The 14,519-nt window shown below is 36.2% G+C and overlaps 1 protein-coding gene across 4 annotated transcripts in view; it reads left to right on the forward strand.

Annotated features, from left to right (window-relative positions):
- TBC1D32 (TBC1 domain family member 32) overlaps nucleotides 1-14,519 on the forward strand; it is a 196,732-nt gene that overhangs the window by 144,469 nt on the left and 37,744 nt on the right. For all 4 annotated transcript variants that reach the window (XM_028117067.2, XM_028117066.2, XM_028117068.2 and 1 more), the window contains one exon: nucleotides 1,717-1,800. In XM_028117067.2, the coding sequence (XP_027972868.2) occupies nucleotides 1,717-1,800 (84 nt within the window). The remainder of the gene's footprint in view (nucleotides 1-1,716; nucleotides 1,801-14,519) is intronic.

Consider the following 14,519-nt stretch of genomic DNA (forward strand, 5'->3'; position numbering starts at 1 on the left):
TGACAATACTGTTGCCCTTTCTGACCCTCCACTACTATATTCTCATACTTTTTAATACTTTATTTGAAATCAGAATATGAATAGAGTTCAGTGATTAAAATTTTTGTTTTTTTTTAATTTTTTATTGTTATGTTAATCACCATATATTACATCATTTGTTTTGGTGTAGTGTTCCATGATTCATTGTTTGTTCATAACACCCAGTGCTCCATGCAGAATGTGCCCTCTTTAATACCCATCACCAGGCTAACCCATCCCCCTACCCTCCTCCCCTCTAGAACCCTCAGTTTGTTTTTCAGAGTCCATCATCTCTCCTGGTTCGTTAAAATTTTTGTTTTTAATCTTAGGCCATTAAAAACTGTGATATGTAGCTTGTCAGAGCTACAATTGTTGGAAAGCGCTTGTTATTCCTGTTTGATTTCACATTTTTCACATGTTGAACACTAATTTTCTTTATGACTTATGTGCTTAAAATGCACTTGGATATGAAAAAAGGGTCCATTTAGTTAATATAGGTCATAGTCAATATCCTGAATGTAACGCAGTTTTAAAAGGTGGCTTAAGCTTGCTTGTTTTATATATATATATATATACACATATGTATGTATATATATATATATATATATATATATATATATATTCTGTGTATGCATATCATTTACTTTATAGATATATTTCTTTCCAAAAAACCAATTCTGGATTCTATATTAAGTATAATTCATCTCATTACATACATTTTGAGAGTGGTAAATGCAAACACAGTGGCATTATCAGTCCAGTCCAGGAATCATTTGTTTCTTCTAAACCAGATAGAGAAAAACTTACTTTTTTTTTTTTTTTGATACAGTTCCTTACTGTTTCACTGATAGATAGGTGTCTTTTCCAACGTTTTTTTGATTAATAAACTTTTTTAGAGCAATTGTAGATTTACAGCAAAATTGAGCAGAAAGTACGGAGAGTTCCCATATACATTCTATGCCTTACACATGCACAACCTCCCCCACTATAACACCTGTTACAATCAACGAACCTACATTGGCACATCATTATCATCCAAAGTCTGTAGTTTGCATTGGGTTCACTCTTGGTGTTTGCACATTCTATGAATTTTAACAAATGTATAATGGGGAAATTTACCCACCATTGTTGTGTCATAGAGAAGAGTATCACAGCCCTAAAAATCCTGTGTTCTACCTATGCATCTTTCCCTCCACCCAACTGCTGGCAAGCTTACTTTTGATCCAGTTGCCTTAAACAGATATAAAGTTGCCAAGTGTATAAAACACATAATATGCCCTGGTCTTGAAAGGGAAGGGAGTTATGCCTTGATTGTTGTCTTGGAGTTTAGATAATTTTTTTTTCTGCATGTGTGAATAATGACGATAAGATATTATAGCCTAGTTAGTGATGATTTTCTTTCTGTATCTAGATCATTTAGCGAATTCTGAAGTAATCCTTAGAGAATCTAAAGATAACAGATGATTCTTTTCCAGTTTTACATTGAATAGGTTCTCAGTGAAGCAATTAAAATTTAATTTACATCAAAAACATTGTTATGAATATTAAAGTGTTTTGTGTTTTGAATTGGACCCCCTTAAGGGTGTAACTGTGAAGAAGTTCAGATGACTTTTATCTACTAGTCTGTGACTTCAGAGATGCATTATCATGTATTATTCTTGACCTTTAATATCCTAATTATTATCTTGTTTATTACAGCTTTACTAGAATTGCTTGAAAAATTTGTGCTTCATCTCTCCGAAAGCGCATCTGAATGCTACTTCCCCTCAGTGGAATATACAGGTATGTTTTAAGCGTCTTGAATTTTGAAAAGCACTTAATTATCTAAAAAAATAGATAATATTTCATAGAGCTGTCTAATTAGATTAAAAATATGCACAAGGTTTCTCATCTTAAAAATCTCTCACTTGGTGCCATATACAGTATAGATATCTCAGTCTCTTCTGTGCAAGTGTCTGGGTTTTCTTGTAACTTTCTCTTTTTTGAGCTTTTTTTTCCGATCTACCCATCAAAAGTTGTTTTTCCTTAAGGCATTGTCTTCCTCTCTTTTGATTCTATCCACTATCCTCTAGGATCTCCTTTGTACTGTTTTTACCTACCGCATATGTTGATAACTTCAAAATTCACATCTTCTATTCAGAGATCTACCATAAGCTTCATTGTGGTATTCCCAGCAGCTTAAAAGGTAAACATCACCTGGATGTGCTACAGAAACCCTCAAACTCTAAATGTCCAGCAGGGCCCTCACCTCATCATACCTTATTAACATATACCCTTTTCTACATTGTGTTTTGGGGGGCAATACAATCATCTACTGCCCATCTAAACCAGAAACTGAATAATGATCTAAGTCCATATTTTCTTCTCAATTACCAAACTATGTTAATTCTATGTTCTTAATAGATCTCAAATTTATCTACTTAATTGACCACTTCTTTGTTCAGGCCCCCATTACTTCTTGCCTAGGGTATTACAACAGCCTCTTTTCCAGGTGTCACTGATTGGAATCTGATTTCTTTTCAAAGGTATCCTTTATGCTGCTCTCAGAGTGACCTTTGAAGTGCAAATCTGACCTACTCATTCCTTGAAGTGCAAGGAAGATCCTTCCTTGGAAGGATCAACATTGACCATTGCCTAAAGTCTAAGCTTCTTACCTTGATACCCAAAGCCTTACATTTTCCTTCCCTTTTCTTCCTTTCTGGCATCATGTTTTTTTCTCCATGCCTTCTGTTTATTTTTCAGGAACACTAAACTATTAGCAGCATTGCCGGCTTCTCCCTTCCCCCACTCAAAGACACATTCATTGATTAAACGCATACTTACAGTTTTCTACTATTTAATAGAATTTTTATAAGCATATAGACACAGCAGTAAACAAAAGAGGGAAAGAATCTTGCCTTTTGATGGGAAGACAGACAATAAACAAATGCTTTAGTATATCAAATAGTATGGCGGCAAATGAGAAATACACAGCAGGGAAGAGGGCTGGAGAGTGCTAACTGGGGATGGGGGTTACATTATTAATCATGTTCAGACTAGCAAAGTGGGGAGCAAGAGATGTAGATACTTTCAGGAGAGGAGAATTCCAGCTAGTGACCAGGAAAGAGACGAGTATGGCTGACCAGGAGTATGGGAGAAGCATTGTTGGTATTGAAGTCAGAGAAGGAAGGATGATAGAGGGTTTTTGAAAGTCACTGCAGCGTCTTGAACATAGGAACACAGGCTCTGATTTATATTTTTACGAAAGATTGCTGTGGAGCCTGTGTTGAGCAAAGACTGAAGGGAGGACAGAGGGTTAAGACTGGGAGATGAAGTAGGAAGCTATTGAGAAGATCCAGATGAAAAATGGCAGTGGTTTCGATGAGGATGTCAGTGGGAGATAGTGAGAAGTATTTGGATTCTGGGTATATTTTGATGATAGAGCCAACAGAATTGAGTAACAGATCGACAGTGGAATGTGAGAGAAAGGAAGGAATCAAAGAAGACTCCAACTCATTGATCCAAGCCACGGGAAGGATTAGATTATCATACACTGAGATGGGGAGGAATGAGGGAGAAATAGGTTTGAGAGAGGAGGTGAAGAGCTTGCTTTTATGTTAGGTTTTGAATACTTGTTATACATTTAAATAGACATATTTTTTTATACATTGGATATTTGAATCTGGAATTTAGGGGGAAGATATGGGTTGGAAATATATATTGCTAAATCATCAGCTTGGTATATAAAGCCAGTATGCATCTCTGTCATGGCTTTCTCATATTCCAACTTAAGGTCTTAATGTGCAGTAAACTCCTGTAGGGTAGTTTTCGCGTCTTATCTGTCATATCCTCTGCAACTAGAATGACAGTGTTAAGAAATATTTGACAAAGAATAGCTAAAAGAATGAAGGAGGAGGGCTTTATAAACTATCAATCAGTTTGTCTTAATTTTAATAGGCAGTAGATTAAACCCTTTAAGATTTCTGAGCAAAAGCTTTGACTCATCTGTACTTTAGGAAGATTATTTTAGTGACTGTATAAAGGATGAACTAGAGTGCAGAACTGAAATCTGCCAAAGGTGAATCTCCAGGACATGAGAGTCGGTAAAGAAATCGTGAAGAAAGCAGAGAAGTAGCAGAGACTTATGAAAATAGATAATCAAGGGAATCTGCTCCTCTTCCTTGTAAGGGTAAAATGACTTCTCTGTTTGCTGAAGAACTCATCATTTAAATATTTATTCAAGTTAGACACTAAATGTCCTATTTCCTTAAAAAAAATATATATATGCTTCCAGTCTGGCCCAGCCTATCCTTCTGGTGCTATTACCCACCACTGGTCAAAGGCCTCCTGTGCATTCATGTCACTGAACCTTTGCTACTACTGTTCCTTTAGATGAGCTTTTCTTTTCCCATATGATAATGTAAAACTTAACTATAAAGTTGCAGCTAAAATGTTCCCTTCCCTCTTACTCCTAAGTAGATGTTCCTCTTCTGCACTCTTTGTATTCACTTTAAACTACCATTTTGATATTTATTATATTGTATGTGGCTAGTTTAAATTATTCCATTAGGTCTCAAACTCCTTTGTATCTTTAATATAGTATTTTATATATCTTTATTGAATTAAATATATATACTGTTTCATTAGCATCTATATTCATACAAATAGTGTACCTGGGTGGCTCAGTCGTTAAGCGTCTGCCTTTGGTTCAGGTCATGATCCCAGGGTCCTGGGATCGAGTCCCACATCGGGCTCCCTGCTCGGCCGGAAGCCTGCTTCTCCCCCTCCCACACCCCCTGCTTGTGTTCCTGCTCTCGCTATCTCTCTCTCTTAAAAATCTTAAAAAAAAAAACAATTCTAAATATATTGATATTTACAAATACACGTATGAACATATACCTAATTATTTACATAGCAACCTTTAATGCAAATTTGGCAAAGGGATAAAAGAGAACATAAGAAAATGAGAACAAAGAAATGAGAGGAAAACATAAGGTAGCAATAAACAGATTAAGGTAGGTGAAGGGAATTGATACCTACTGAGGACCTCTTGTGAACTAAATAGTGTGCTGAAGAACTTGATGTGTGTTATATTATTCAACCCTAAAACTACTGTTTGCAGTAGGCATAATCATCACTTTTAAAATCAGGAAACTGAGCTACAGAGGAAGGAACAGGAATTGTGAAGAGAGTTTTAAAAAAAAGCATTTGTGAAGAAAATTATAACACTATGAATAAACCTGAAAATATATGTGAAAAGATACAGAGATTAATGGTCAAGTCTATGAGTATGAGAGGAAATAAAAAGTGATAGTTATGGAGATTTGCATGGCCAGAGTAGGTATCTCCCTAGTTTCACTATAATCTCCAGTTTCTGCAGCTTGGCACATTGTTCTGTTGGATCATATTTTCTGTAAATAATCTAAAATTAACATTATGTTACATACATCATCTAAATACTCAACAAGACTAATTGCCCAGTGTGTACACATTCACTGCCCTCTGTTGAATTTCTAAATTTTATGATGAGGGACTTCTCAGATGTTGGCTCTTTTGAATGTATTATCTAGGCAGATAAACCCCAAATGTGCATTTAATTTCTTTAAAGGTTCCAAATGAATAGCTATCCACTGGAGTTTCAGAGTACAGCCAAAAATAAGGTGGCTTCCTGTTTCTTGATTGTGTAATATATGCTGTTATGATATGGGCTAAGCTTGTTGCTAATATCGTTTTCTTCCCATGGCTAAAGATATCCTCACCCTTCATCATTTATTTTTTTTTTTGGCTGGTGGAACAATTATTTCCTATTATAAAATTTCACTCTGTTTACTTTAAATAAATAAAAACCATGCTTTGATATAAAAAAGAAAATGCAGGATAGATATATTCAGTGTTTTTTCATGTTTCTTAAAATGAGAAATTGATTGTCTTTTTAAAAATGACAGCTTGCGTAAACCCTGAGGTAGCTGAGATTAGAATAACACAATCATCCATCTGTTGTTAGTTCCCTTAGGATTCCAATCTATTATAAAATTTGCAGATCTGGAAAAATCAAATTAGTTTAGCTGTTTATCCCCTTAAAGAAAGAGGAATGAACAAAGTTCTGCACATTTGCAGTTTGTAAATCTATATAGGTATCTTTCCAAATCTTAACCAATGTTAATTTTTTGTTGGTTCAATTCCCTGGAATGAGTTGGAGATTTTTTTTTTCCTAATGTAATTGCTTCTTTAAATGATAAATTAAGTACTCCTTTAAAAGTAGGAAATATTTTTAATTTTATACCTTTACTCTTTATGTTGCTAATCAAAACGGGAAGAAATCAGAAAATTTTGCATTGTTTCACCTTTTGACTATTGAAATACTTGTAAACTTAATATGTATTGTTAAACACCTTTTATACTTTCTTTGGATATTCAGCAAATACACTCTTTTCCACCTTCCATTTATGGAGCATGTTTATGAGTATGCTTAATAATTGCAAGGAAGTATATAATATGAATTAATTAGACTATCCCCAAGTAGGGGAAATAATTCATACACCTAAAATGATGAATTAAATAAATTGCAACAATTAGTAAGAAAAAATAAGGAAAACTGACATTTTCCAGCTAGCTGCTTTATTTCAGGCATTGTGCCTTTAAGTGTGGTATTTGAATTGGGTTATTGTCAAATGAGGGTTTTTGTTTTTAAGTGCCATAAGTGTTCGGTGGAAAGAGTGATCAGTGTTGACTAGTGCTGTCAGGAAAGACAGGAAGAAGTGATAATGGAGCAAGAGGAGTGGCTCTAGTATGGCTAAAAGAAAAAACAGGAGAAGGGGAGCCTTGCAGGAAAGGGTAATAGCATAAGGACATGGGAAGAAATCCTTTTTCCCAAATAATGCTGACTATGCCAATTAGGAGGCTGATATTCTTACAGTAACTTGGCCACCAGAAATTGAATTTTATGTCTGTATGAATTGAATAAAATGGATAGTTAAACTGTATGTTAAAAGAGAAGCAACAGAATCTGCAGACTGACTCTGGGAAAGGAGGGAGGTAGAAGAGAGTATATGACGGGTTGACTTCTTTGGGTGGTGAGAGTTCTTTGACTTTATAACAGTTATAGCAGGGCTTTAGAAGAATCACTAAACAGCCAAGCAGTAACTGCTTCTCTAACCATGGAAGTGTATTCCAGTGGAAAAATTCTTTACTCTTCCGAAAATTAATTTTTTTTCCACACCATTAGCCAAGTACCAGGCAGAATAGATATCATTTCTTCTACTGCCCTATGTGCTAGCTTTGCAAACCAAAAATAGAATAGACTGCATTACCAGAGTGAGTAATTTCAGTCAATATTAAGTAAATTTTTCCAACTCATTTTGTTCTGAGACCATTATATTTACAATTACATGGATCGGTTACTTCAAAGAGTTAATGCTTTGATTAAATTAGACATTAAGTAGGGTAAGTATGATGCTACAGGTGTCATTGTTTGGTTGACTTTTTATCAGCAACTTGTTATACTTTTTTTTTTTTAAGATTTTATTTATTTTTTCACAGAGAGAGACACAGTGAGAGAGGGAACACAAGCAGGGGGAGTGGGAGAGGGAGAAGCAGGCTTTCCTGCGGAGCAGGGAGCCTGATGCAGGCCTCCATCCCAGGACCCTGGGATGATGACCTGAGCCGAAGGCAGATGCTTAACGACTGAGCCACCCAGGCGCCCCAACTTGTTATACTTTTCATAATGGCTCCAGGGAGTGGGAGCTATATCGTCCGTTTGTTACTTAATTTCAATGTATAGAAAATATTTTTAAGTCCCTATCTATTTCCATCTCCAACTTTCTCCATTTGATATGAAGTACAATTTCTTGTTCATTTATTCATTTATCTCTTCATTCACTCAGTGTTAAGCACCTATTAACATATCTCATACATAGATTTGCACATTTCAGTAAGTCACTGGTTACCAGTGATACATCAGAGTCCCTTGAAGACATCCATTTTTATCACTGAATTTTATTTATTTTATCCTATCAATTTTGTTTTATTTCTGAAGATTTTAGTTCCTACTTCGTAAGTTGTATTTAGTCCAGATTGTATATAACAAAAGATTATTTCACCGAACTTTTGTAGTCCAAGATCTGTTTGTTTGTCAAGTTGTCATATATCAAACAGAAATTTAAAATTGAAGTGTCTCTTTTAATAAAATATTTAGTAAATAGAAAATTATTTTCTCACTTCTTATTCCTGCTTGGAAAATGTTATTTTTTTCAAAGGGGTTTTATTCACACTACTGTCACCTATATCTATTTAATATTGGGGTTTTTTTTTGAGTGGATATTTGATGTTTGTTATGGTATGCCTAATACCCCAATATATTCTCATTTAAAAGCCTTTTTAAAGATTTAACTACTACATTCTTTAAAGTGAAATTTGTGAAGTGAAGTATTACTATCTGATTTTAACTATATCTAAACTTTACTTTTATTCCTTTAAATGTGGATCTCAAGTTCAGTGCACAAGAAATAAGCTGTAGAGGTCCTTAAAAATACAAATGACTGGATATTTTACCCTCAGCAATCTCATTCGGTGGTCTGGAGTGGAGTCTGTTTATCTTTACTTTTAAAAAAAAACTCAGAGAATTTTGATGTACAGCTGTAATTGGGAACTATTATCTGTTGAAATGTGCAGAATTAAGTTTCTATTCTGAATATACAGAAACATAAACTTTTAGAGAAGGAATAGGTCTGAGGAATTATTTGTATAACCACAGAAAAGTTAAAAGGACTCCTTAGACAGACAGCTAGATAAATCTGAAATGATTCTTTCCTTCCATGGGAAAGAACTAAGAATCTGAATCATGTAACATGAGTGTCATAGTCCTTTTGGGCAACTCCTCTCACCTTGATCCTTAACTATTCCATTCTTCATTGATAGCGAGGTCAGCATCTTCTTCTAGAAGTCACCCTGATCTATAGAATACAGTGGCTTCAGGAAGGCTCATTATTAGCACCATTAGCCCACTGCACATTCCTCCTACTTCTATTAAGATATTTAGCTGTATTATACTTTCCAGAAGAGGAACATTAGTATTACAAGCACACAGATATATATATTAATGAAGATAAATATTTCTCATGTTTAATAATCCAGTTTTATATGTACTAGAATTTTAAGTGTTATCATCTAATCTAAATTAGAATTGTTCTGGTAATCGTTTATAAAAAATCTTTTGTATAAATACACAGAAGTGGAATTCATGGATCAGAGAGTAGAGGTATGTTTAACTTTATAAAAAATTGCCAAACCATTTTCCAAAATAGTTGTACGATTTTACATTCTCACCAGCAATGTATGACAATTCCAGTTCCTCCTTATTCTTACCAACACTCGGTATTTTCAGTCTTAAATTTTAGCCATTTTAGTGGGTATGCAGTAGTATCTCCATGTGGTTTTAATTTGCATTTTCCTGATGACAAATGATGTTGAACACTTCTTTTGAGATGTCTATGCAAGTATTTTGCTTTACTTACCCCCATCATTTCTATATGAATTTTATGACATTTTATAAGTTATAGGTGGTGGTTATATAATGATTATGGATACAATTTCTTGTCTAATTTATACTGCATATATTTTCTTCCATTGTGTGGCTTGTCTAGTCATTTTCTTTTCTTTTTTTTAAATTTTTTTATTGTTATGTTAATCACCATACATTACATTATTAGTTTTTGATGTAGTGTTCCATGATTCATTGTTTGTGCATAACACCCAGTGCTCCACGCAGAACGTGCCCTCTTTAATACCCATCACCAGGCTAACCCATCCCCCCACCCCTCTCCCCTCTAGAACCCTCAGTTTGTTTTTCAGAGTCCATCGTCTCTCATGGTTCGTCTCCCCCTCCAATTTACTCCCCTTCATTCTTCCCCTCCTGCTCTCTTCTTCTTTTTTTTTTTCTTAACATATATTGCATTATTTGTTTCAGAGGTACAGATCTGTGATTCAACAGTTTTGCACAATTCACATCGCTCACCATAGCACATACCCTCCCCAGTGTCTATCACCCAGCCACCCCATCCCTCCCACACCCCCCACCACTACAACAACCCTCAGTTTGTTTCCTGAGATTAAGAATTCCTCATATCAGTGAGGTCATATGATACATCTTTCTCTGATTGACTTATTTCACTCAGCATAACACCCTCCAGTTCCATCCACGTCGTTGCAAATGGCAAGATCTCATTCCTTTTGATGGCTGCATAATATTCCATTGTGTATATATACCATATCTTCTTTATCCATTCATCTATCGATGGACATCTTGCCTCTTTCTACAGTTTGGCTATTGTGGACATTGCTGCTATAAACATCGGAGTGCACGTACCCCTTCGGATCCCTACATTTGTATCTTTGTGGTAAATACCCAGTAGTGCAATTGCTGGATCGTATGGTAGCTCTGTTTTCAACTGTTTGAGGAACCTCCATACTGTTTTCCAGAGGGGTTGCACCAGCTTGCATTCCCACCAACAGTGTAGGAGGGTTCCCCTTTCTCTGCATCCCCACCAACATCTGTCATTTCCTGACTTGTTAATTTTAGCCATTCTGACTGGTATGAGGTGGTATCTCATTGAGGTTTTGATTTGGATTTCCCTGATGCCGAGCGATGTTGAGCACTCTTTCATGTGTCTGTTGGCCATTTGGATGTCTTCTTTGGAAAAATGTCTGTTCATGTCGTCTGTCCATTTCTTGATTGGATCATTTGTTCTTTGGATGTTGAGTTTGATAAGTTCTTTATAGATTTTGGATACTAGCCCTTTATCTGATATGTCATTTGCAAATATTTTCTCCCATTCTGTCGGTTGTTTTTTGGTTTTATTGACTATTTCTTTTGCTGTGCAAAAGCTTTTTATCTTGATGAAATCCCAATAGTTCAGTTTTGCCCTTCCTTCCCTTGCCTTTGGCGATGTTTCTAGGAAGAAGTTGCTGCGGCTGAGGTCGAAGAGGTTGATGCCTGGGTTCTCCTTTAGGATTTTGATGGACTCCTGTCTCACGTTTAGGTCTTTCAACCATTTGGAGTCTATTTTTGTGTGTGGTGTAAGGAAATGGTCCAGTTTCATTCTTCTGCATGTGGCTGTCCAATTTTCCCAACACCATTTGTTGAAGAGACTGTCTTTTTGCCATTGGACATTCTTTCCTGCTTTGTCAAAGATTAGTTGACCATAGAGTTGAGGGTCCATTTCTGGGCTCTCTATTCTGTTCCATTGATCTATGTGTCTGTTTTTGTGCCAGTACCATACTGTCTTGATGACAGCTTTGTAATAGAGCTGGAAGTCCAGAATTGTGATGCCGCCAGCTTTGCTTTTCTTTTTCAACATTCCTCTGGCTATTCGGGGTCTCTTCTGGTTCCATACAAATTTTAGGATTATTTGTTCCATTTCTTTGAAAAAAGTGGATGGTATTTTGATGGGAATTGCATTGAATGTGTAGATTGCTCTAGGTAGCATTGACTTCTTCACAATGTTTTTCTTCCAGTCCATGAGCATGGAACGTTTTTCCATTTCTTTTTGTCTTCCTCAATTTCTATCATGTGTATTTTATAGTTTTCTGAGTACAGATCCTTTGCCTCTTTGGTTAAATTTATTCCTAGGTATCTTATGGTTTTGGGTGCAATTGTAAATGGGATCGACTCCTTCATTTGTCTCTCTTCTGTCTTGTTGTTGGTGTGTAGGAATGCCACTGATTTCTGTGCATTGATTTTATATCCTGCCACTTTCCTGAATTCCTGTATGATTTCTAGCAGTTTTGGGGTGGAGTCTTTTGGGTTTTCCACATACAGTATCATATCATCTGCAAAGAGTGAGAGTTTGACTTCCTCTTTGCTGATTTTGATGCCTTTGATTTCTTTTTGTTGTCGGATTGCTGTGGCTAGTCCTTCTAATACTATGTTAAATAGCAGTGGTGAGAGTGGACATCCCTGCCGCGTTCCTAACCTTAGGGGAAAAGCTCTCAGCTTTTCCCCATTGAGAATGATATTCGCTGTAGGTTTTTCATAGATGGCTTTTATGATATTGAGGTATGTACCCTCTATCCCTATACTCTGAAGAGTTTTGATCAAGAAAGGATGCTGCACTTTGTCAAATGCTTTTTCTGCATCTATTGAGAGGATCATATGATTCCTGTTCTTTCTTTTGTTAATATGTTGTATGACGTTGATTGATTTGCAGATGTTGAACCAACCTTGCAGCCCAGGGATAAATCCCACTTGGTCATGGTGAATAATCCTTTTAATGTACTGTTGGATCCTATTGGCTAGTATTTTGGTAAGAATATTTGCATCCATGTTCATCAAGGATATTGGTCTGTAATTCTCCTTTTTGATGGGGTCTTTGTCTGGTTTTGGGATCAAGGTAATGCTGGCCTCATAAAATCAGTTTGGAAGTTTTCCTTCCATTTCTAGTTTTTGGAACAGTTTCAGGAGAATAGGTCTTAATTCTTCTTTAAATGTTTGGTAGAATTCCCCTGGGAAGCCATCTGGCCCTGGGCTTTTGTTTGTTAGGAGATTTTTGATGACTGCTTCAATTTCCTTACTGGTTATAGGTCTGTTGAGGTTTTCTATTTCTTCCTGTTTCAGTTTTGGTAGTTGATACATCTCTAGGAATGCACCCATTTCTTCCAGTTTATCTAATTTGCTGGCATAGAGTTGCTCATAATATGTTCTTATAATTGTATTTCTTTGGTGTTGGTTGTGATCTCTCCTCTTTCATTCATGATTTTATTGATTTGGATCCTTTCTCTTTCCTTTTTGATCAGTCTGGCCAGGGGTTTATCAATCTTGTTAATTCTTTCAAAGAACCAGCTCCTAGTTTCGTTGATCTGTTCTACTGTTCTTTTGGTTTCTAGTTCATTGATTTCTGCTCTGATCTTTATTATTTCTCTTCTGCTGGGTTTAGGCTTTATTTGCTGTTCTTTCTCCAGTTCCTTTAGGTGTAGGGTTAGGTTGTGTATTTGAGACCTTTCTTGTTTCTTGAGAAAGGCTTCTATTGCTATATACTTTCCTCTTAGGACCGCCTTTGGTGTATCCCAAAGATTTTGAACAGTTGTGTTTTCATTTTCATTGGTTTCCATGAATTTTTTAAATTCTTCTTTAATTTCCTGGTTGACCCATTCATTCTTTAGTAGGATGCTCTTTAGCCTCCATGTATTTGAGTTCTTTCCGACTTTCCTGTTGTGATTGAGTTCTAGTTTCAGTGCATTGTGGTCTGAAAATATGCAGGGAATAATCCCAGTCTTTTGGTAGCGGTTGAGACCTGATTTGTGATCTAGGATGTGATCTATTCTGGAGAATGTTCCATGGGCACTAGAGAAGAATGTGTATTTCGTTGCTTTGGGATGGAATGTTCTGAATATATCTGTGAAGTCCATTTAGTCCAGTGTGTCATTTAAAGTCTTTATTTCCTTGTTGATATTTTGCTTAGATGATCTGTCCATTTCAGTGAGGGGGGTGATAAGTCCCCCACTATTATTGTATTGTTGTCAGTGTGTTTCTTTGCTTTTGTTATTAATTGCCTTATATAATTGGCATGGTAAATGGTTTTCCACCCCTTTACTTTCAATGTGGGGGTGTCTTTGAGTCTAAAATGAGTCTCTTGCAGACAGCATATCGATGGGTCTTGTTTTTTAATCCAATCTGATAGCCTGTGTCTTTTGATTGGGGCATTTAGCCCATTACATTCAGGGTAACTATTGAAAGATATGAATTTAGTGCCACTGTAAGGTGACTGTTACTGTATATTGTCTGTGTTCCTTTCTGGTCTATGCTGCTTTTAGGCTCTCTCTTTGCTTAGAGGACCCCTTTCAATATTTCTTGGAGGGCTGGTTTCGTGTTTGCAAATTCCTTTAGTTTTTGTTTGTCCTGGAAGCTTTTTATCTCTCCTTCTATTTTCAATGACAGCCTAGCTGGATATAGTATTCTTGGCTGCATATTTTTCTCATTTAGTGCTCTGAAGATATCATGCCAGTCCTTTCTGGCCTGCCAGGTCTCTGTGGATAGGTCTGTTGCCAATCTAATGTTTCTACCTTTATAGGTTACATATCTCTTCTCCCGAGCTGCCTTCAAGATTTTCTCTTTGTCTCTGAGCCTCGTAAGTTTTACTATTAGATGTCGGGGTGTTGACCTATTTTATTGATTTTGAGGGGGGTTCTCTGTGCCTCTTGGATTTTGATGCCTGTTTCCTTCCCCACATTAGGGAAGTTCTCTGCTATAATTTGTTCCAATATACCTTCTGCCCCTCTCTCTCTTTCTTCTTCCGTGATCCCAATTATTTTACTGTTGTTTCGTCTTATGGTATCGCTTATCTCTTGAATTCTGCCCTCGTGATCCAGTAGTTGTTTCTCTCTCTTTTTCTCAGCCTCTTTATTTTCCATCATTTGGTCTTCTATATCGCTGATTCTCTCTTCTGCCTCATTTGTCCTACCAGTTAGTGCCCCCATTTTTGATTGCACCTCATTAGTAGCCTTTTTTATTTCGATTTGGTTAGATTTTA

Source organism: Eumetopias jubatus, unplaced genomic scaffold (genome assembly GCF_037043125.1).
Source record: "Eumetopias jubatus isolate StellerSeaLion01/CBP00866 unplaced genomic scaffold, mEumJub1_p1.0 scaffold_6, whole genome shotgun sequence".
Lineage (NCBI taxonomy): Eukaryota > Metazoa > Chordata > Mammalia > Carnivora > Otariidae > Eumetopias > Eumetopias jubatus.